We start from the raw sequence: 24,632 nt of genomic DNA, 5'->3' as shown, positions 1-24,632 counted from the left end.
GCTAAGCTGAAAGTACCCTAAAGAAACATTTCTTTAAAAAATATAGTATGAGTGGGGTCCACTTTCACAGGTTTGTAGGGGAGAATCCAAAGGGAGGCTATCCAAAACAAAGCCATGGTACCAGGCTGTGTGGGTTCTCTCAGCAAGACTGTCATGGTTTTTCTCTGCAACCAAGAGAAAGTGAAGTAACAGTCTGTGCCATGAAGTAATCACCTGTTAAATCAGTTTTTGATTTGACTTGGTGCATTTTTAGGCAGCCTAAAATTTCATATACATGAGCAGTTTTGGCAATTAGGACAAAGAAGCAAAGATATTATCTTGGTAGCTAACATTATTTCATTCACTTCACTATGAGCATGAGGTACGGGAGAAAGAAGGTAAGCTTGTTTATGCTGACCTATAACATATGCTTGACCAGGGTCTTCAAAGGATGAGGAGTCTGATTCATGTTTCCTCCTTTCAGGACTTCTATTTAAACTTGCAACAGACTTTGAACTAAAGAGGGAAAAGGAAAGTAGGAGGGGGATGTGTCAATGTAAAAAGATATGGTGAAAATAATAAAACGTCAAAACAAAAACAAATGTATGAAATGTAGAATTTACAAAGATGTAGTTGGGTAATTATGTTCTTACTTATTAAGTTTTGTGAATCCTGCCAAAGATTCTGTATCAGATCTCGCCATCTGGTGTAATGGTTTTCCTACCAACTCCGCAATGGTTTGTGGTGGGGATTCCATGTTAACAATGACATTTTTCCGATGAGGATAGAGAGAGGCCTGACTGAGATCGTGGTATGATTTACTCATCCCTCTAGGCTTTTCCTCCCAGGAAGCTTTGTCACTCTTCTCTTTTGCACTGTTTTGCAATGGCTGGTAAAGCGACAGCTCTGAGCAGGATAACCTCTTCAGAATCTCAGCTTGAACGGACAGAGGTCGAAGGGCAAGTTTGTTCAGGGTGCTGCTGGCCAGACTGCCAGTGCTGATTGCTCGTCCCATATTAAATCCTCTAACGGACTCTGCTTGGAGGTTCAGGCTCCTAAACGAAGCTCTCTCTACAAGGAAATAGGAGGGCTTTACACGATGGAAACACCGAGTACCTTTATGAGAAGAGTTATTTCAATAAATAAAATACAGCATGCAGTTTTTTTTAATTGTTTTGATTGCCAAGGTAAGCAGTGGCTTTCCAATTGTGGCAATCAAGGATTTGAAAAAGGAGGCTAGAAGATCCTGGTTTTCAAACCATCTTTCCATCCCTGTAGCTCTTCCTACTCCATCTAACGAAACTTGTGCATCTAATACTGTCTGGGCTTTGGGCTTGCTGACTCCACATTCCCAATTTCGGGTTTCAGTTAAAAATGACAACAACATTTGGCATGGAAATGTTCAACCCTAGTAGTGTCTCTGCTAAAATATCAGCAAGCCAAGGATGGGGAGAGGGAGAGATGAAGCCTGGACGACTGACATAGTGAGATCATGCCTGAAAAAGAAGCTATGCATAGGAGAATTTTGCTCAGAGAAAAAGTTCTTGGTTATTAGATTTTTAAAAGCTTATGGCGGATTGTGGTGATAGTTGCACAAGTCTGTGAATATACTAAAAACTACTGAATTGTACACTTTAAGTGGGTGAACTATATAGGATGTGAATTATATATACCTCAATAAAATTTTACCACAAAGAAAAAAAAAGCTTTTACAGAAAATTATTTTTTTGTTATTTCATTATTATGCCAATCTCACCTTCCCCACTTCGTTGATTTTTTGTGATTTAAGTGAGGCTCAGGGGGCATGGGAAAATCAGGTATTATTTGCCTTCTTTCTTTTTTGGTTTCTTTTTATTAACATGATGAAGGAGCTGGGGTTCTCTTTATGTTTAAATTCCTTTCACTCCGAAATACACATCTAAAGTCTTGCAGAGGCTAAATTTAGAGATACTTTATAACAAGTGCTTGGTTATTCTATTTTGTGAGAGCCAATGTCATGGCAGTACTTGACCATTTGAGGCTATTAACGAAAGAGCATTGTATCACAGAATTTTAGCATCAAAATTCTTTCATGTAAATAAAGGGCCAGGAGCACAAAATTTCGCATGCTTCAGTTGTTCATGAACTAGTAATTCACATTACAATGCACCCTGTTTGGTGTCCCCATGGAAAATACCAACCCTGTGTTACACTCTATAAGGACTCTGGTTTGACCACTATGTAAAACAGCTACAACAACTTCCTTTAAAAAAATAATTGTCAAATGTTGCTAACTTAGATCTTTGGACTCTGTTTCATTTATCTTCTAATTCCTAGGAAGATTAATAATTAATATTTCACCTCAGGCCTAAACAGATAGGAAAACACTTAAGGTTTTTAATATGCATCAGAATGAAGTTTAGACAATCTCCTTGTTAACAGGAAAATTCACCGTTCTTTCTCTGACATAGGAGTGGACACCAAGTTAAAACATGAGAATAAAAATAAGATATTGGCTTAAAAATTCCCAGAATGAAATTTTTAGCTTAAAATAACAGTTTTATTAGAGCAAGTAATATTATTTATATCTATATCTATATCTATATCTATATCTATCTATTATTTTTGCTTTGAGAGCACACTGTAATCAAAGATACAAAACTGAGTCTTACACAGATTCAACTACCAGGAAATGCTTTTACACCCAACAGATTTCTTCACCCATAAGGAAAATGTACACCAAATTTTGGGAGAAATAGGGACAGTCTGTTTTGTAAACATATCAAAGCTTATGCTATTCAATTCCATTCATAGCCTACTCCTGGGTAGGACTTAAAATACTGTATATATTCATTGGATGGAAGCATAAACTATTCATTTATCTGGTCTGTCCTTAATCCTTTTCACCTAGAAAGGACTCCAATATGGACTTCCAGGATTGGAAAGGACATTGGAATGAGCCTACATCCTAATACTAATGTTTCAGATGTGAACTCAAAGGCTTGCTAGTTCCGCACTGATTCTGCAATCCACATTACCTCATCTCTGCTTGTGCTATTGTTTCAGTCCCTTGTACCCTTTTGTATTCCCTTACGCTGTCAACTTAACTGTATGCTCTTCTGGGGAGAGGGACTTCATTTATTTTTGTTATCCCACAGCACCCAGCATGATATCTTACAAGTAGTTAAGTGCTCAATAAATGATTATTAATTTCATTCTATGTATGAAGTTGATTCTATTTGATGAAAACTCATCAAATAGAAATTAAGATACCAGGGTTCCAGCCTCGTTTGGCCTTTTTGAAGTTAGGTGAGACACTATGTTGTGAACCTGTTTCCTTGTCAGTAGAAGTTTGACTTAATGGCCTCTAAGGTTCTAGCACCAACATTCTACGATGCAAAAGAAGTAACATACATTTGTTAGCCCACCAGCCTCCTACAGATAATACCAGTTGTTTTCACTTGTTTAGTACTAATAGTTAAGTAGGCAGGTAGTTACTTTTAAGCCATTTTAAGCAAAAAATAATTCTTTTGAAGGTTTAACAAAATCTAGGATAAGATGTAGATAATACTGTTTTAAAGTGCTTTAACATAGGAGTTCAAGGATACACAGCTGTTGTGTTCCTCGGTGCAAACCTGTGAGTTACACAGGGCATTCCTATTTCATGGATGAGGAAAATGAGACTCCAAGAAGTCAGTTCCTTTCATAAGGGGTCATTATACTGCTGCTATGATTACTGCTTCCATCAGTGGTAGTAGTGGTAAAACAATGTTGATGATGGTGATGATAACAATAATATTATTCAATACTTACTCTGTGTCAGGCACCTTTAAGGTGCTTACATGTATGAATTCATTTCATCTTTACAACAATCTCATGATGTAGGTATTACCATTATGATAATCACTTTACAGACAGGGAACTAAGGCAGAGAGTTTAAGTGCCTGCCCAAGGCTTCAGAGCTTGTAAGTAATGGAGTGAGGTTTGTATGCTGGCGGTCTGGCTCCACAGTTCATGCTCTTAACTCCTATACTATATTGTTTTTCAGTATAAGGAATGTGGAGGATGAAGGGCTAACTTTGTAGTTTTGTCTTCAGATTTTTTTCATTACAGCACATTATACCACATCTGTAATGGTGCAACCTTCAACTGTTCAATTTTCGTTTGTATTGAATAGAATATTAGTCCAGGCAGGAAAACTGATAGCTCTAACAAGTTTGATATTTCACTGCACTGCACTTGTAAAATATGTAAGAGCATACGATTTTTCTAGCAGAGCAAAGTAGGGAAAGAAAAGGAATAATTAGATTACATTACAGCAGTAATCACCATATTTTAGCATGCATAAAAATCATTACTGAGGAAAGCCTGTTAAAATGCAGATTCCAGAGACCCAACACCCAAATATGACGATTCACCAAGTTTCAGGTAGGTTTTTGGAATCTTCATTTTTAATAAGCATACAGCCCCTACCGTCTTGGCTCTGAAAGGCTGAGAAACATCTATACATAGGCTGCCATCACCCCAGTCTGATCCCATAGGGAACACACTTTTTGTAGGGTTTCAGGATATGAGAAAGTTTGGATACAGGATTTATAGGACTCTCTCTGCTGCACAAGGTCACCAGTGCCATTCCATTAAATTTAAAAATCAAATTCTTCAGAATATTTCACAGAAAACTATAAGAATTTACTATGCACAACTAGGTTTTGTGTAACTTTAATCTGTACATGTGGTCTTACAGAGTAAGCTTTCAATATTTCATTTCTGACAGATATTTTTTCCATAGCTGAACTAGTTCCTTCTGATGGTTCCTTTTCAAAAGGAACTGAAACCACTCTCCTGAGCATTTACACTGTGTATGGTGGTTATTGACCTCAGTCTCTGAAGAAGGACACACTCAAGTAAAACTAACACGTGGGAAATCTGCCACCCTTAACTGTTATGGTATGTCACTTCACTGTCTTGGGTGCATACTCCCCCTGCTCCCTGCCCTGTTTCCCAGTTTTTTTCCCTCACCTGGAAAGCCCTGCCATTTACCTTTAACCTACTTATTTTTGTCCTTCAAATTCCAGTTCCATTGCCACCACTGGAGTATTCTGGCCTCTGACCTCCCTCTGTTCTTACAGTGTAGATCATGTAGTCTGTATGATGTAACCTGTTATTAAAACCTTGACCCTCTATTGTGTACTATTGTTTCGTGTATGTTGGTCTTACCTTCCCAAATAGCACGTAACTTTACTATGGGTAGCGACTGTGACCCAAATGTAATACTTACATCAGTTAGCCTAATGATAAGCACAAAATAAACATTTCAACAGGTACTACCTGACAGTTTTGGGTCACTGTTTTCAAAATGAACATGAAGTTGAAATCTTGGCTTCATCTGTGGCACCTTTATAAACTTGACTTAGTCTAACTTTCATCCTCAACATGGAAATTCTTTTAAAATTTGTGGCAAAAATCAAGCACATATCCTGATCATCTGACCAAATTTGCTTGTCCTTACCCATATCTTGGGCGTCTTGGTTGCTCTGTCTCGCTCGCATCTGCAGCTGGAACTTGTGCTGGGAAGAGCACAAATGCAGCAGGTACTGGCACACCTTACTGTTGTCTGTCTGGAAGGCATGTTTTATTCCATCTGATGTGTTCTGCAAGGTGATTTTCTTTTTCTGCAATGTAATCAGGGGTATTAATAATTAGGATGTTTTCCTATCACCTTATGACTAAATTCTGTAAACAGCAATTAATAAGTAGAGATATTATTTTTATTTCCCACGAGGCAGGAGTATTCCTTGACCTGCCTCTAACATAAATATGGAAAAATATAACCCTGTTATTATTACAGATTCAGGAAATAAATGAAATTAATATTATTTGTCACTTTCAGAAATTGTAGCCTAGATCAGACAGTGTCCGGCTATTGGCAAGGGAAAAATTACCCTTAATGAGATTATTAACATTTTGAGTTTACTACAATGTTGACAAATACCAAAGCTGTTTGAAAAAGACGTCACGGAAATATGTTATTCTTGGGTAAGAAAATGAAGTTCGGCAAAAATTGATTTATTAATATATAAGAGCTGTGATTCTACCAAGAAGAATCTTGGTGGCCTGTAGGCTGGGATGGAAATTGGGAGAAGCTAACATGTGGGAATGGAGAGGCACTGGGTAACATGGCTGCTGGGATGAGAGATAAAATTAATCGATATTTAGAGTTAGAGTGATTCTTGCATTCAAATTCAGGGGAAACAGGAGAACCACCAATTAGTGTTATCTCTCATATATTTCTTGAAAAATGATGTCTCCTGCTTAAGAGGGCATCTGAAATGTTGCAACCTCTGTGGTGAGGCTTGCAGGTGATCTGTATATCTTAAAAGATTAACATTCAGCATGCCAGGGATCTAAGAATAATGTCTCTGGAGAATTGCTTATGTCCAGTTAGACTCTACTCTAGCTCTTGGTTGCTTCTACTGTGCAAATTATTTTCCCTATTCATGTCCCTTGTCTTCAAATGGAGAAGCAGGCATGGGAAAGTCAAATTTGGTAAGGCTAACAAATGACACAATAACAGAGTATTACTCAAACTTCAATCATGCAGGTGGCTTCTTCATAATTTCTGGTCTTGTTTATTCATAAATTTTAAAATTGACTTTGCTTATTTACATAAATTCATTTAAGCTTTGTATCACAGCTATAAATAGAAAACTAGTACCACTTGCCATAAATAGAGTCCAGCTATTAAAAATATGTAATCAATGCAATAAGAACAAAATGAGATCATTAAATTCTAGCTGGATGTGTTGCCAATGAAATCTCTGGGACCCTGTTCTCTCTTTGCTAAAAAAAGGAAATCAGGGAGTATTAAAGGGTAGTTAAAGACACAGTAGCACCAAATTAGTATCTTGACTATCAGTGATACACCTAGTAACTATTCAAATAGTTACAGGTTTCAAACAAATCATAAAAATAATTGATTCTAAGTGTTTACTGATAGACTGGACAAGAAATGTGCCCCAGGGAATTCAATTGTGAGAGATGAGAAGGGCAAAGGGTGACTTTTCCAGCTCCCCAGAGGCTAGTGGGGAAAAAAAAGGAGGGTTAAAAAGAGAGCTCTGTGTTGGAGAAGGAACTTTAGGATAAACAAGTTTTGCTAAACACAAGGATCAGTCTGCTTGGGAATGTGGTCTATTCTCTATTACTGGAGATCTTTAAATATGAGCTAATCACAGCCAGTTCTATATATAGCGGGGCTGGTGTGGTAGCTTGGCAAACAACAGAGAGCTATATGCTAGACAATTTATTTGATTTGTTGCCTTTTCTAAACTGGTCAAAATTAGATTTGTATTTAATTAATCTAAGGTTTCCTCCAGATATTTGTGCTGCCAGCATTTCCATTGGGAAATGTACATTATACCCTGGTAATTTCCTGGTCTTGACTATCTTGGGAACATGAGAATGTCTGGGCTTTCCTGAGAGAACACATTATTATCTGGTAATCTTAGTGTATCTCAGAGTTTCACAGAAAACCAACCAGCTAACCGTCAAGTCTAGAACTGATTTCAAAAGGTCTCTAGGGGGTTGATGGGGGGTGGGAGGGAGGGGCGGGTGGGTGATGGGTATTGAGGAGGGCACCTTTTGGGATGAGCACTGGGTGTTGTATGGAAACCAATTTGTCAATAAACTTCATAAAAAAAAAAAAAAAAAAAAAAAAAAAAAAAAGGTCTCTAGGTTGAAGATTAACCAGAGTGAGTTGGGACTTTGAGACTGGTATCCTTATAACCCTTGTACTAGTGAGACCCTATTTCATCCCAAGTATGAATTCGAGATGTCAGTGGACCTGGAATACCATTAGGAAAACAAATACCTCAACATAATTTTTGATTCATCTCTGGGGCTTCCCAATTGCATTTCAATGTTCAGATACTCCACAACAATTTCCAAAATCAAAATATGCCTTTACAGCTCACTATCTTTCATAAACATGATATTCTAAAAGTGTTATCATCACAGGAAGTATACACTAAAACTTAAATCTGCAGAAAGTCCTGGGACATTAAAAAAAAAAAAAAAGTCCTTTAGTTCATAAAATCCAATACATTTCTGGACTGCTAAGGTTCAAAAACAGTTGTTGTGATGGACCCAACATTGAGCTAGATAAAATTTACTAGGGTTAAAGTAATTATTTATTTTAAATATATTAGAGGAGCTTCTCCATGTGAGAAGTTAGTATGCTAGAATAAGTTCTGAATTAACAGAAAAGTCAACTTGGTTGTAATTTAACTAAAGTTAACTGAGCATGTAACCAGCTAGGAATGTATACTATTCTTTTAAAAATTACTTCCTGAGAAAACTAAAACCAAATAAAATCCTAATAATACTTCCTACAATTAAGAAAGGAGAGTAAATAGTATTAAAATGTATTAGCCCTACTGAATCGAAGGATGTAGAGTTTACTTAAGGAAAATCAACTAATATGTTACATTTGAAATTGACAACACCTATTTTAAAATATAATGAAAAGGGGTTAAAATGGACATACGGAAAAAGAAATCTTCTTGGTTTCCCTCCATGGAAAGCGAAGGACCAATGTGCGAACTCCATTGTGAACCTCAAACACAAGGACACCTTTAGAACAGACTCCAAGCAATATTCCAGTTTGTGACTTTTTCTCAGGGTGCACTCGATGAAAATGAACTCCATATTCTGTCAGCCTTTGACAGACCTGTGGGAACAATACCACACCATAGCAGTGCACCTTAGTAAAGGGTGGCATACAGATACAGAAGTTGTACCATCCTAGTTTAACATGGAAAGAACAGTTTTTTTCAACAAATGTGCTGAATCAAATAGATATTCACATGCAAGAAAATGAATCGTGACCCTTACTACACCCAGTATATGAAAATTAACCCCAAATGGATCACAGACCTAAATATAGCAGCTAAAGCTATAAAGCTTAGAAAATCTTTGTGGGTGTGGGTTTCACAAAGATATCTTTAATGGGACATAAAAAACATGAATCTTAGAAGGAAGAATTGGTAAACTGAAAATTTTACTCTTCAAAAGTCAATGATAAAATATAAAGGCAAGCCACCGACTAGGAGATATATATATATAAAGCAACTGCATCCAGAATATATTAAAAAAACAGGTACTTCTCAGCGATAAGGAGACACTTAACCAGATACAAAAAGGGGCAAAATATTTTATTAGACACTTCAACAAAAAAGATATATGAATGGCAAATAATGAAAAGATGCTCAACATGAAAGTAATTAGGGAAATATAAATTAAAACCACAATGATATACCATTACTTACCTATTTCAATAGTTAAAGTGTAAAGGACTGAACATACCAAGAATTTTGAGGATGCGGAACAACTAGAAATTTCACACACTGCTGGTAATACATGAAGTTGGACAACCACCTTAGAACATTTGACAGTTTCTTATAAAGTTAAACATACACTTACCATAGATCCCAGCAACCCTACTACTAGGTAGTTACTCAGAAGAAATATAAACCATATGTTCACATAAAAATGTGTATTTGAAAGTTTATAGCAGCTCTATATCCATCAACTGATGAAAGTGTAGTACAAAGGAAAACTACCCAGCAATAAAAAAAAAAAAAAAAGGAAAGAAAGAAAAGAAAAAAAACCTTACTGATACACACCATACTATGGATGAATCTCAGAAGTATTATTCTAAGTGAGAAGAGCCAGATACAGAAGACTACATAATATATAATTCTTTATATGAAATTCTAGACAAGAAAAAACTATGGTGATAGAAAGCAGATCAGTAGTTGCCAAGGGCTGCAGTGGGGGTGGGGGAAGTGGACTGACTGTAAAGGGACATGAAGACACTTTTTGGTATTGGAAATGTGTTATATCAGGGGTGGGTAAAACCTTTTCTTTGAAGGGCCAGATATGGGGCACCTGCCTGGCTCAGTCCAAAGAGCATATCATATGATTCTTGATCTCAGGGGTGTGAGTTCAACCCCATCCTGAGTGTAGAGATTACTTAAATAAATAATTAAAAAAAATATAAAGGGCCAGATAGTAAATACTTTAGGCTTTTGGGGGAGGTGTCATACGATTTCTGCTGTAACTACTCAACTCTGCTGTTGTAGTGCGAAAGCAGATAGGCAATATGGAAACAAATGAGCATGGCCAAGTTCTGAGAAAACTTTATTTACAAAATAAGCAAGCCACAGTTTGCTAATCCTTGTTCTTCATCATGATTATACAGATGGTGGTATATATATATTTCTTAAACTATATATATTTCTCAAAATTTACTGAACACTCAAAAGTTATGAATTTTATTGTATGTCAATTATGCCTCAATAAAGCATATTTGCAGAAAGATAAAAGTTTTTCAAAGGTAATGCAATATATAGCAGAAGTGTAACTTTAGAAAGGTGTATTAATGAGATTTAAAAAACCTCAGGTTAGAAGAAAGATGCTGAAGTTAAAGAGAACAGAGTAACAGTATACATTATTAGGAGTAGGGCAACCTACTGATGCATTATGCACACTACTTACACAGAGAAAGCTAATGCTCCGAAAGGTTAAACAGATTGTCCAAGTTCACACAGCTGGTTGAAACAAGAACTCAAGTGCAAGACTCTCTGACTAGAAATTCCCATACAAATTCTTACCACTGTGCTAATCTGCTTTCTACCTTTGCTAATAAAAAATGACAGAATTTGATATTTATGTCCTACAAGTATAAAAATGTAATGACCAAGGGAAAATATAACTATGTAATTTAATGCCTTTAAATGTTGACTCAAACAAAACAAACCACCTTGTCTTTCATACCATAAACTCTAGATTAAAGCTGGTGTAAGTCTGTGAGTGAAACCCTTTCATAGACACTTCTAGGGCTGGGAAACTTGGCTCCCTCCAATAAGGAGCAGCAAATGGAAGGAATACTGTTACACGCTAGGGAGGTGAACCAGGAGAATGTTCTGAAAGTTTCTCTTTTCAACAGAATACTATACTTGCTATTCTTATTGGAAGTTAACATAGTACTATCTTTCCTGATCACAAACGCACTATTTGTCTGAGGTCTCAAAGAAAGCTGGTGGCAGAACTAGAATCATAAGTCAGTTTTTTTCTGGCCCCCTTCCATTATGTGAATTATTAGATGTTAGTTGAAAGACCATTTTTAGAAGACATAATTGAGTTTTAAGCCTTTTAAGAAAAAAAAACAGTAATTCTAGAATCAATATGAACTCGAATCCTATATCCAGTCAGTCACAAAATTCAGTTGTTACTTTATAATGCTTCTTGATATGTTTATAATGTGTTTTGAGTATGGAATGGAATAAAAGCAAAGAATCCATAGCCAGATAGATATGGGTTCAAATCACTGTTTCACCCTACATACCAGCCATCGACTTGGGAACATTACATTTCCTCTTTGTGCTTCAGTTCTCTCTTTTACAAGACAACTAAAATATCATGGTTTTAGTCAGGAATAAGTGACATGAGATAATGAATAGTATCCAGTTATTGGCAAATGAGCTTTTAGATATATGCCCTCCAATATTTCTTGCTTACTTTGAAAAAGATACAAAGTTTATCATTTGTAATCTTACATACTTACCTTTAAAAATTCTAACTCTGTCTCTTTTTCAGAAGCTCCCACATAGGTATTATGTAATTTGGGTAACTCTTCTTTAACATAGGATAAATCAAGTTTCTCCATCACTCTGGGAGGCAAATAATGTTCTAGTCTAAAATAAGACACACCATGAACCTGGAAAAGAAAATTAAAAAAAAAATTTTTTTTTTAACATTTATTTATTATAGAGAGATAGAGAGAGACAGAGACACAGAGTATGAGCAGGGGAGGGGTAGAGAGAGGGGGAGACACAGAATCTGAAGCAGGCTCTAGGCTCTAAGCTTTCAGCACAGAGCCCGATGCGGGGCTCAAACTCACAAACTGTGAGATCATGACCTGAGCCGAAGTTGGTCACCTAACCAACTGAACCACCCAGGTGCCCCAAGAGAATGTTTTTATAAGCAATTCTGTTTGCCTTCTTTGTCCTATCTTAAAGTTCTTGCCTAAACTGAGAGGTAAGACACCAAAAAAAAAAAAAAAATTTTTTTTTTTGTTTATTTATATTTTGAGAGAGAGTGAGAAAGAGAGAGAGCAGGGAGGTGCAGAGAGTCAGAGATTGAATCTGAAGCTGGTTCTAGGCTCCGAGCTGTCAGCACAGAGCCCAACATGGAGCTCAAACTCGTGATCTGTGAGATCATGACCTGAGCCGAAGTCAGACGCCCAAAGGATGGAGCCACCCAGGCGTCCTGAGGTAAGACACTTTTATTTAGACTTCTCCCTGAGGAGTTTTAGAGGGAATGCATCAATCTTTGTCTTTCATTGTGAGGTAAAATGATTGAACTGATTAGCAAGCTTAAGGAGACAGACAACAAGGGGCAAATGTTACTACAGTCAGGGTTAATGTTATGAAGGATGCTACTTGAGTGGCAGACTCTTGCCCTTGCTTCCTCTGAGATCCACTTTTTTCTGGAATAATTGGCTGTGAACATCTGTTCTCTGCACTGTGAGCTCTGCCAGGTTCTCAGGCTATCGCTGCATGGATCCATGCGGAAGGCAGAAGACCCCTTAGATCTAGATTAGGCTGGTAACCCCTGTGCCTAGTATCTATTAATTAGAAATTGGGAGAAGATATCCTGAAACTGTGAAACAGGAAATTTTACATAGGAGGAAAAAAAAAAAAGGAAAGCTACAATGTGTGATTTTTTAAAAAAAATTTTTATGTGTATTTTTGAGAGAGAGAGACAGAGTGTGAGCAGGGGAGGGGCAGAGAGAGAGGAAGACACAGAATCGAAGCAGGCTCCAGGCACAGAGCCTGATGTGGGGCTGGAACCCACAAACTGTGAGATCATGACCTGAGCCGAAGTCAGACACTTAACCGACTGAGCCATCCAGGCGCCCCTATGCTGTATGATTTTATATACAAATGTATGCAGGGAACCTGGTCACTTTGAGGTACCAAACTAGCCTTAAAAATCTCCAGATCTAAATAGCAAACACATGAACTAGGTTCAGTTCTTAATTATGTTGAGGATAAAAGTATTAATAAAAAGGTGGCCCTGGAGAAAAGCAAATCCTACCTCTGGTTGATAATCTCCATACTCAGCCTGGAGAGCCAAGGATGCCAGCAATAAAGAAGTCTCATCATCACAGTGCACCCTTTCCTCCAAGATATCCTTTCGGAGCTGAAGATAATACTGATGACAGGTCAGAGTATGTCTAGAACAATAAATGCACGCAGAAAACATGTAAACTTTATCTTGAATCTAAGGTGGTTTTTATTATTGGCCTATAAATTTAGTTCCCAAGGTGGTTTATTATTAAGCTTTTTAAAAAAATGTTTATTTATTTATTTGGGGACAGAGAGAGAGACAGAGAGTGCATGAGCAGGTGAAGGGCAGAGAGACAGGGAGAGAGAGAATCCCAAGCAGGCTGTGCTGTGAGCATGGAGCCCAACAAGGGGCTCGATCTCATGACCATAAGATCATGACCCGAGCCAAAATCAAGAGCCAGAAGCTTAACTAACTGAGACACCCAGGTGCCCCTATTATTTAGCTTTTAAGGCACAAGAATTTAATAAACTATGTCGAAGGAAATATTCCTTTTATGATAATAACATTATCATTGGTCAGAATCAAATAATTCAGTAGAAGTAAACTAAATGGTCAAAAGACTAGGCACCAAAAAGAGAAAGACAGAAACTCTTGTGTACTCACTGTATGAGAGTAACATCATCCATGAAAAATTTAATCCGGAAAAACAAAGTAAAATTAACAGTGGCTTTGCTCTTTTTCTTTGGTTCTTCTTTCCATCCCTCTGGGGCCACTTTGGTTAATTTTAAATCAGGATCAACAAAGAAATATTCATTATCTAAAACAGAAAGAGAAAACATTCAGATATAATAAAATACTTTAATGTTTTCTTCTGATTCCGTCAGGTTTTTTTTTTTCTTTTTTATCAGACTTGCACAAGACAGTTTCACACGAGAATAAAACCGGATTTCTAAGGAGTACGGCAAGGAGCTCTGAGGCACTCCATGTGGATGGGGGCAAGATGCTAGGGCTCTGTCTTGTCAGAATGAGGGCTCTATGGGCAGACAGAACTGGATTCAACACCACTACATCATTTACTATCTGCGGGACGCTCAATAAATTATTTAACCTTTCTAGACATCAGTTTTCTTGTCTGTAAAATCAGGATAGTGCAAATTCCTGCTTTCTAGCATTGCTGTAGGGAACAAGTGACCTAACGTATATAAACCACTTGGTAAAACACGTGGCATATGGTAGGCATTCAATAAATATTAGCTATTATTTATTATTATTGAGCTTCCAACCGAAACCTAGGAGAAACAATACTCATCATTTTATTTCTATTTTTAATTCAGTTAAATATTATTGATTTTCCAAGTAAAAATTATTCAATAAAATCTGACTTGTCCAGAATGTTTAAGAAATTAATGTATTATAAATAGAAATTCTGGTTAATTATTCATGTGAATGGTGTCACCTGATTTGTCCAAAATTACAACTAGTAAAGTGACAGAACATTAGTAGGCACTAATTGAATATTTATTGGATGACTCTACCAAGTGAATTATTAGTTTTTAAGAAACAAGAATTCAAAAACTAAGTTGAAGAAAACATTTCTTTTGTGACAAAGAAGACATTATCCTGATCTTGTAGGGTTTCAGGATAATTTTATCCTTAATTGTAATTTATAGTACTCTGTTGTCTAAGCTAAGTGAAATTTTGAGGTAAATAGGAATCTAAAATATTAAAGAGTGACTTATAAATATAATGATTTATTAAAGAAGCATTTATTAAAGCCCAACTCGAAAGCAAGCAGCAGCTATGGAAATTCGAACTGATAAATGGGAATGGTTTCTTTTAAAAAAAATTTTTTTTTTAAATTAAGTTTATTTATTTTGAGAAACACAGACAGTGTGAGTGGGGGAGGGGCAGAGAGAGAGAGAGAGAGAGAGAGAGAGAGAGGGAGAGAGAGAATTCCAAGCAGGCTCTACACCATCAGTGCAGAGCAGGATGAGGGGCTCGAACCCATGAAACTGTGAGATCATGACCTGAGCCAAAACCAAGAGTTGGATGCTTAACCGAATGAGCCACCCAGGCACCCCTAAATGTTTTATTTTTTGAGAGAGAGAGTGCAAGCAGGGGAGGAGCAGAGGGGGCACCGCGGGGACAGAGGATCCAAAGCAGGTTCCATACTGATAGCAGCGAGCCCTACTGTGGGGCTTGAACTCATGAACTGTGAGATCACAACCTGAGCCGAAGCTGGATGCTCAAGACTGAGCCACCCAGGCGACCCAATAGGAGTGGTTTCTACTGAAGCTGTGCTCTGAGCTCACTGTGAATGTTTCAAAGTTCAGTGCACATAAAGCTTAAAAAATATGTAAAATGACTCATTTGCAGTCATGTACTGAAAACATTTAAAAAAGACACTGTATATTTCTTTTTGGATAGTAGGCTGAAGAAGTTGATGTGAGTGGGGATTCAGAAACAGGATCCTGCTATATATTCAAATTCAGATTAGCAGGATACTTCATTTCTAGAGTACATATGTAGGCAATTGACATATATAATGGTCCCCAAAACAGTAATTAAAATCCACTTTTGTATAGTGAGAGCTAAAGGAAAATCTTCATGGTCAGGTATAGAAGACGCTACAAGACACAGCTATTAAAATAGTGAATCTAATTAGGAGAAGGGAGTTCCTAACTCCTACTTCTCAATGCTGACATGTTCATGTAGTTAATATTTCCCAAAACAAGTTGGGCAATAACAGGTATGGAAGTCAGCTTGTTGCCAAGTTTCTATACTACACCCTGAACTTAAAATATCTTGGTACCTCTGAGGGTAGCTAAAGCAAACAAATGATGTTCCACTAAGCCAATGTGGGCCACAACCATATCAAACACATCTTTACATATAGTTTTGGTATCACAAGTCAGTTCCAGTCTCTGCCCACTCAGAAGCATTATGTTTACTTTTCTTCGGTTATCTTCATTCTTCCCTTTCTTGGTCTACAATTGAAAAAAAAAAAAAAAGGAAGGACATCTATTAAAATGAATATTATAAGAATTTTAACTGTTTTTTAAAACAGTCATTATGGAAAATACTGAGTGACACAAATTGGTTTTATTACTTACAAGGATAGATCGTGGCAAATCCAAAGATATAAAGGGTTCAATCGTCATTTTCACAAACTCGGGGCCAAAGAAATTCTGCAAATCACACAGGTAGAATGAACAGTATTTACCATTTACTCTAGTGCTTTCCTTAAAGGGAAAATAATACAATAATAATATAAACAGAAGTTCTTCCTCAGTTTCATCTTCGACAGTGATGTCAAATGTAAAGCCTTGCTTCATACTGTTTTATAAGTTTTTCTTTTTTTGGCCTTTAGATAAACTCAGATGCTCAAACACAGTGGTAGTCTTAATTACCGATGTAATACAGTTATCAAGTTCATGATAAGGATTAGGTTTAGTACTGCTAATGTGTCAAGTGATTGAACACAGTTTCATTTGTTTTAGAGAGTGATATTTAAGGTATTCTAAAACAAATCACAGTTAAAGGACAACATGTACTTTGTAATTACAAAATATACGTATCTATTCGTAATCATGTTTTTGGAACACTGTGACACTGTGTCTTTTTTCTTTTTGTCTAAATAGTGACAACTAGGGATATTAAGGCATCAGTCTTTGTCCCCAACTGCTGCCTCTAGTGAGAAAACATTGTCTCAGAAGATGGGGGAGATGGGGGAGACAAAAGTGGAGTCCACACACTGCATTTGCTGCTTTTTAATCTAGTCTTTTCCTTTACCTCTTGTATATCTAGAAGTTTTGCCAAGAGTGGATAACTGGTTGAGGAAATAACTTAAACTCTAGATGGGAGCAGGATTCAGAATAGACTGAAAGCTTATGTCCAAATGGGCAAGGGCTATCTTGAGGCCAAAGACAACAGGTGGTGTGTGTGCATGCGTGTGTGCTCGCGTTAATGCACATGCATGTGTTTGCACTAATGAAGGTTATCAGAGTTGTATTGTTTTTTTTTTTTTTTTTTTTGGTTTCTTCTTTGGTTTCATGGTGTGGGAATTCTATCCAATTAACCAAGTGTGGAACATGTGACAGATACCATTTAAGTAAAACTTTAACATTAAGTGCCTGTTAATACTCAACGAACCAATTGGTAGGCCACATTTTAAACGAGAATAGAAATAGAGCAGAAAAGATGAAAACGGTCTGCCGTGGGAAACACAGAATCTAATACAGATCAACTAAGGCAACAGTATATAAACAAGTTAAAGTGTGTCTGTACCAAAAGTAATAGAAAAAAATTAAAGGGAAAGAATACCATTTATGAATCTCTAGTGAGCCACAGTTCTGCATTAGAACTGTGCATATACACACACACACACACACACACACACATGTGTGTGTGTGTGTGTGTGCGCGCTCTTTATGCTCTATATATGCATATATATATATATATATATATATGTGTGTGTGTGTGTGTGTGTGTGTGCTCTTTATGCTTTATGCATGCCTTTAATTATTGGAGACCCAACTAAATTGTACAATATTCTGCCTAGTGCTTACTTTTGACAAAGGTATTGGTTCTAATCATAAATTGATGAGACCTCATTGAGTTTCTTCCTTTCAGCTTAAAATAAATTCAGTTATGTTTTATTAGAATCTAATAACTTTAAAATTAGACAATATCTTATAAAGTATGACCCAATTCCACATTCTAAAAATTAGCATGAGTAAGGCACAAACTGGTTTAAAAATTGACCTAAAGTCATTTAACAGCATTATTAGCAATAGAAACCAAGTCTTCGAATGTGTGGTTCAATGCAATTTTTACCCAATAGTATTTCTTCTCCTTAGAAAACTATGACAGAAATTTGAATTCTCTCAACTCTAGGGCATACAAATGTGCTTTTAAGACAATTCTTTGAAACAAGCAACAAAAAACAAAACAGAATGGGGTAACACACTTTGTGCAGAGCTAAAAAGAAAAAATTCACTCTAGATTTTATTACTTTTACTACTATTTATTTCATGTTTGAAGAGTTATTTGTGAAGAAACAATACAAAAAAAGATACTGCCTCACCTATCAAATTTATGATGATAAAAAAATGACAGTATCCAGAGTAGGTAAGAATATCGCGAAAAGGCATGATCACAGGAAGCATAAATTGGTACAAACTTTTTGAGGGGCAATTCGACAATACATATCAAATGTCCTAAAAGGTGTTGGCCTTTGACTTGGCTATTCTATTTGGAGGAAATTACCTGCAAAGATTTAGCTAAAGGGATGTTCATCAGAGCGTTGCTTACAATAGCAACAACAACAAATTAGAAATATTTTTCATGTCCAATAACTGGAAACTGATTGAAGAAATCACCGTATATGATAAAGGCACATAATGGAGTATTTTACAACCATTAACAATAATATTATAGAAGATGTTAAATGTTCAAGATATTTTACATGAGAGAATTGTTCATTTTGAGCTTATGTTTATAAAATTATATAGGACATATGTTGAAAGAAAAATATAAACTAACTGAACATTTAAAAAATCCTCCACTGATACAAGATGCAGATTTGTTCCTTTTGTCTTTGAATATTGTAATATAAAGATATGATACTTGGAGCTAATGTGGTCATCTTTTGACTACAAAATAAATTGCTATCAAAATTCTGAAAATGGCAGAGCAGAAAGGTTGAATGCACTTGATAACATTCTTGAGCTTCTGAACCAACATTTAGTTCTCTGTTCCTGATCTTGGTTTGTGGGATAATAAATTTCTTAATATTAAAAGATAATCTCCTACATTGCTGAATAAATCTAGGTGACTTTAAGGATCATGAATATACTTTTAAAATACACAGTTATTATAAATCCATTTAATGTTATTCTAAAAATGAAATCATGAAAACAGCTAAATATTTAATATCAACCAATATGATATTTAACACTAATAGATTAATATGGGATTTCAATTTCATCTACAGGCAACTTTAGGACACCTATAGAATTTAAAAAGTATTTTGCATAATATTTCCCTGTGAGACCAAGTTTATTTTTTTATTTTTTTTCCATAAATAAATTTTATTTATTTATTTATTTATTTATTTATTTATTTAATTTTATTTAATTTTATTTTTTTAAATGAAATTTATTGTCAAATTGATTTCCATACAACACCCAGTGCTCATCCCAAAAAATGCCCTCTTAAATACCCATCACCCACCCACCACTCCCTCCCACCCCCCATCAACCCTCAGTTTGTTCTCAATTTTTAAGAGCCTGTGAGACCAAGTTTAAATGCAGTAATCTGAGAATTAACTTACCCTCAGTTTTCTTTGGGTCATGGCTGTTTCAAGGGCCATTTCTCTTAAGGGATCCCTGCTGATGTCAAGCATGGAGGCTTTGATTGTGTCTCCTGGATACAGGCTCAACCGAGACTGTCTAAGGGCCATTCTGGCTTGCAGCTGCATCATTTCTTCTTCTTGCCGTTTTAGCATAATCTCTTGATTAATTAAGTTGCCTTCAAGGGGTGTTTCATATTGTCTACTATATAGAAAAGAGAAAAGGGTTGGGAAGAAAATAATTATTTTAAGTCTAATCAAGAAAAAAAAACATGTTAAGTAAGATATCAAGAATTTACACAGATTTTATTTTGTCATCTCAGAAGAATCCGTGCAGTAACATTTCAATCCTACTTTTTTAATGTATCGATATAGTATGCTGTCCCATTTTCACTGGATAGACCTATATGTTCCACCTCTTCTCTGAACATTCTAGCATCCTCTGAACACTGCTTCCACTGCGATTCTCTTCAGATGGGGCTGTTTTATTCTTAGAGTCTTGTATGTACCACTGGGCCTGGAGATGGGATAGAGATTCCCCTTAATTCTTGTATCAGCTTCCTGACCCTTGTTGACCTACAATAGCCCCCAGCCTCCCTGAAGTACATGCTATGAAATCACTCAATCCACTGCTCTGCTTTGCTGTAGATATTTATTGTCCTATTGATCAACACTCCCTTATTCATTAAAGATTTAAGTGCCTAACTCAGTCCTCTTCTCCACCAGTGCTCCTGTCATCATTTAAGGTGGTGTCACATAGACTGAGAAGTCCTCCAGCACTCTGGCCTCCTCCACTTCTGCCAGCCATCTACTTCCATGGTCATGCTGCCTATAAACAATAACTGTCTATTTCTATCCTCCAATGGCCTCTCCATATAATCCCTTCTTTTTTTGTCTTTTTTCTTTTTCTTTTTAGCTCACTACTTCGAATACCTTCTTCAAATAATTCATTGACTCCATCACTTTCTGTTATCTCTTTGCCCTTATCCTGCTTGAATTCCAAAGCCCATTATTAAAATCACCCCTTTGCAAACAATCTCAACTCTCCTGAAACTGCAGAACCATGCTGACTGATCTCATTGGGCTCTCAGCACTGCCTGGTAACTCATTTTCTTAGAGAACTATTTTATATCTTCTTCCTTCCCTTTTCTTTTCAAAGCTCAAATACTCTCTCCTTCTCTACTGATGACCTTTCCCCAGTTGTCTTGGTGAAATAAGAAGCAATCAGGAAATAACTTCCTCATCCTTCTACCACCAAACTTTCCACATCTACGTCCATGTATTCTGCCTTCTCTTCTGTTACAACGATGGATCTCCTGCACACTCACATGGGCCCAATACCTCTACTGTGCATAAAATTCCACCCCCTCTCCTACTCAAAGACTTTGCTCCTGCAATTATCCCCTCACATGCATTGTACACTATCTTATTTTCATTAGTATACAAAAATGATATACTATTTCCTACTCAGAACAGAAAATCCTCCTTTGGTTCTACAACCCCTTTTGGACTCTATCCCATTTTTTTTCCTGCTGTCTTTTAGAGTAAATCTCTTCAAATTATTTAAGCTTTATCTCTACTTCATCTGCCAGTCTCTTAGACTCAAACCAATGGTTTTAGTCCCTACTATTCCACCGAAGCTGTTCACAAAAATGACTGACCTCTGCTGTCAAAGCCAAAAGATAGTTATCAATTTTCATTTTACTTGACTTCTAAGTGCCAAAAGATATAGTTGCTTAGTCCTTCCAGTTCTTAAAACATTTCCCATTGGGAAGTCCATGCTCTTTTTATTCTCCTTCTACTTTAGTGGCTCTTCCTCCTTAGTCTCTTTTGCTGGCTCCTCCCTTGTTTATAATCTAGTGTTAGACTACAACAGCCCTCAGCCCTCCAGATTTTCCAAGTCTCCATATATACTCCATACCTACATGATCTCATCTAATTACATGGCCTTAATTACTTTATATTTTCCTATAACCCAGTCTCTCCTCTGAATTCTAATTCTATTTGCCTACGTGAGTGTTTTACTTGGATGTTAATATCCATCCTTAGGTTAATATGTCTCGAACCAGATTCTTGATATTTTTTCCCCCATGTTGAACCTTTTTTCAAACTGGTTGCTTACAACACAACTGGGAATCATTCTTGATTCCTCTATCTTGCAAATCCCATGTCCAACTGAGTAGCAAATCCTGTAGGCAGAACCTTGAAAATATCTATATCTGAGTCTTCTCTATCACCAACATACTAGTCTGTGCTGTATCCATCCAAATGTACTACTATCACTGCCTAACTGGTCTCTTGCTCTAATCTGTTCTTCACAGAACAAAACAGAGTAATCCCATTAAAATGTAAATTAGATCTAGGTTTTCAAGCCATCCAATGGCATCCCATTAAACTTAGAATAACATCTAAAGTATTCACCTAAGTTTCTGAGGTCTGACATGATTTGGGTCCTGGTTACCACCCACTCTGCCCCCTTCACTCATCCTGCTGCACCCACACTGTCCTTCCTGTATTCCTCTAATAGTCTAACATGCAACACATCTCCCATACCTCTGCTTCCTCAAGGCCTCTACTTTTGTAATTTCTTTTGTCTGGAAGGAACCCTCTGCCTCCTGATATCTGCATAGTTCACACTGTCCCTTAAAATAGTTTTCTCTTCAAATGTAACCCTTTGGAGAGGACTTCTCTAATTGCCCAACCTATGTAAAACAGAACTTGGACATCACACCCCTGCACTCTCTATCCTTTTAGCCTGCCTTCTCTTTGTTGTTTTTTTTTTTTTAATGAATTTTTTAATGAAAAAAAATTTTATTATTGGGGCACCTGGGTGGCTCAGCGGTTAAGCATTCAACTGTTGATTTCGGCAGAGGTCATGATCTCATGGTTGTGAGATGGAGTCCCACGTGTCAGGCTCATGCTGGGTGTTGGAGCCTGCTTAAAATTCTCTTTCTTCCTCCCTTTGCCCCTCCCCCGCTTGCACGTATCTGCTCTCCCTTAAACAATTTTTTAAATTATAAAAGTGTAGTTGATATACAGTGGTTTATTAGTTTCAGGTGAACAACATAGTGATGTGACAATTCTATAATATTCAATCTTACCACATTAAGTGTCATCACCATACAACATTATTACAATATTCCTAAGTATATTCCCAATGCTGTATTTTTCATTTATGTGACTTATTTATTTTATAACTGGAAGACCATACCTTTTAATCCTCTTTATCTAATCCTCCTTCATCCCTTCCCACTTTGGCAATTAACAGTTTGTTGATTAGTAAGTCTGTTTGTGTTTGTTCATTTGTTTTGATTTTTAGATTCCATATATAAGTGAAATCATATGGTATCTGTCTTTCTCTTATTTCACTCAGCATAATACCCTCTAGGTCCATCCATGTTGTTGCAAATGGCAAGATCTCATTCTCTTTTATGGCTGAGTAATATTTCATTGTGTGTGTGTGTGTATGAGAGATAGAGAGAGAGAGTGTCTGTGTTTTCTTTACCTATTCATCTACTGATGGGCACTTGGGTTGCTTCCATCTTGGCTATTATAAATAATGTTGCAATAAACATACAGGTGCATATATGTTTTTAAATTTGATATTTTAATTTTCTTTGGGTACATATCCACTAGTGGAATTATTGAATCATGTGATAGTTCCTTTTTAATTTTTTGAGGAACCTCCACACTGTTTTCCACAGTGGTTGCACCATTTTACATTTTACATTCTTAGCAACTGTGCCTGAGGATTCCTTTTTCTCTATATCCTCGCCAATGCTTGTTTCTTATCTTTTTGATTTTAGCCATTCTAACAGGTATGAGATGATATGCACTGTGGTTTTTAAATTGGATTATTTGGCTTTTTTTGGGGGGAGGGTTGAGTTGTATAATTTCTTTATATTTTAGCTATGATCCCTTATCAGATATTTTCATATAAATATTTTCTCCCATTCAATAGGTTGACTTTTCATTTTGTTTATGGTTTCCTTCTATGTGCACTCTCTATCCCCTTAGCATCATCTTTATTTTTCTTCAAAGCACCATCATTATCTGATTTTTTTTTTTTATGGTCTTGTTCATGGCTTTATCTCCAGTACCTAAAAGTTGCTAGTACATGGTAGGTTCACAGGAATCATTTCTTGAGCAAATGACAGAATATAATATTATGGCTCTCTCACTTAAGGGGGTCAAGTATAATAATAAGAATTTGAATCTAGACATTTTAACTCACACCTGTTATTTTCATCAACTATATTGGCCTTCTTGTTCAAATTATTTTATACCACAGCTACAAACAGGTAGCCAAAATGAGTAATTATCATTTAATCTCTCTCAACACAATATCTGGTTGAAGTTTCTATAAAGGCTAAAAAGTTTGAGACCAAAAAAAAAACAAAAAACCAAAACCAAAAACAACAACAACAACAAACCCAAAATAAAACAAAAATAAAGACAAAGCAAACAAAAGAACAAAACTAAGAAAATCTGGATCATTTAGGAATGAATAAACAGGTTGTTTTAAGTCAGAAAAACAGGCTACCTTGTCAAGTAAATAGGTTCAGAAGCCATGGGAATTGTACTACGTATAAACTGAACTTTGTAAGTTAACACAGAAAAAACTTAGAGATGTTCTTTGGAAAATAGCTTTGAATATCCTTTTTGGTCACTGAAAGACACTTTTGATAACTCAGAATCAAAAAATTACTCATTCTGCTGCATCTGACTCATAGTTTCCTGTTAATTTCCCCCCACCCTTTACGATACAAATCAATAGACTGCCTGGATCTGTTTTTCCATTTAATTCTAGCTAAAGGGAATGGAAATTTTTATAAAGAAGCATGCAACATGTCAAAATACAATACTATTTATAGACCTCACAAATATATGACCTAAAGAACAAAACAGGACCTCCTAATTGTGTGCCAGCATGCTAAGGATGTTATCAGAAACCTTTGTATACATTCAGAAAATTCTGTGCTTGAATAAGGAATTTAGAGTATTTTAGTTAATGTGTTTTCCTGTGGGCAGAAAAAGAGGGTGAGACTTGTCTAAAAGAAGTTGAGTTTAGCATATTACATCAAGTTTAATATATACAGACTTAACAATCTACTTCTTGAAATATTTTTTATTATGTTTTCATCTAATGGAGATGCTATGGATGTTACATGGAGTTTTTTTCTCCTCTTAA

At 36.2% G+C, this 24,632-nt stretch overlaps 1 protein-coding gene across 4 annotated transcripts in view; it reads right to left on the bottom strand.

Annotated features, from left to right (window-relative positions):
* The window catches only part of PTPN13 (protein tyrosine phosphatase non-receptor type 13), a 178,189-nt gene that overhangs the window by 66,373 nt on the left and 87,184 nt on the right, over positions 1-24,632 (bottom strand). For 3 of the 4 annotated variants that reach the window (XM_047091577.1, XM_047091578.1, XM_047091579.1), the window contains exons 9-18: positions 19,424-19,646; positions 16,203-16,277; positions 15,902-16,076; positions 13,753-13,906; positions 13,117-13,255; positions 11,582-11,734; positions 8,501-8,683; positions 5,468-5,630; positions 633-1,050; positions 398-495 (exon numbers count right to left, since the gene is read on the bottom strand). In XM_047091577.1, the coding sequence (XP_046947533.1) occupies positions 398-495; positions 633-1,050; positions 5,468-5,630; positions 8,501-8,683; positions 11,582-11,734; positions 13,117-13,255; positions 13,753-13,906; positions 15,902-16,076; positions 16,203-16,277; positions 19,424-19,646 (1,781 nt within the window). The remainder of the gene's footprint in view (positions 1-397; positions 496-632; positions 1,051-5,467; positions 5,631-8,500; positions 8,684-11,581; positions 11,735-13,116; positions 13,256-13,752; positions 13,907-15,901; positions 16,077-16,202; positions 16,278-19,423; positions 19,647-24,632) is intronic. The other variant, XM_047091580.1, reaches the window with a different exon arrangement.

The sequence above is a fragment of the Lynx rufus genome, unplaced genomic scaffold (assembly GCF_022079265.1).
Source record: "Lynx rufus isolate CCGP_SWC_20201006 ecotype Redwood Valley unplaced genomic scaffold, mLynRuf1.p SCAF_3, whole genome shotgun sequence".
Classification (NCBI taxonomy): domain Eukaryota; kingdom Metazoa; phylum Chordata; class Mammalia; order Carnivora; family Felidae; genus Lynx; species Lynx rufus.
The sequence above is the reverse complement of the archived record's forward strand: the minus strand, read 5'-3'. Positions and strand labels throughout refer to the sequence as shown.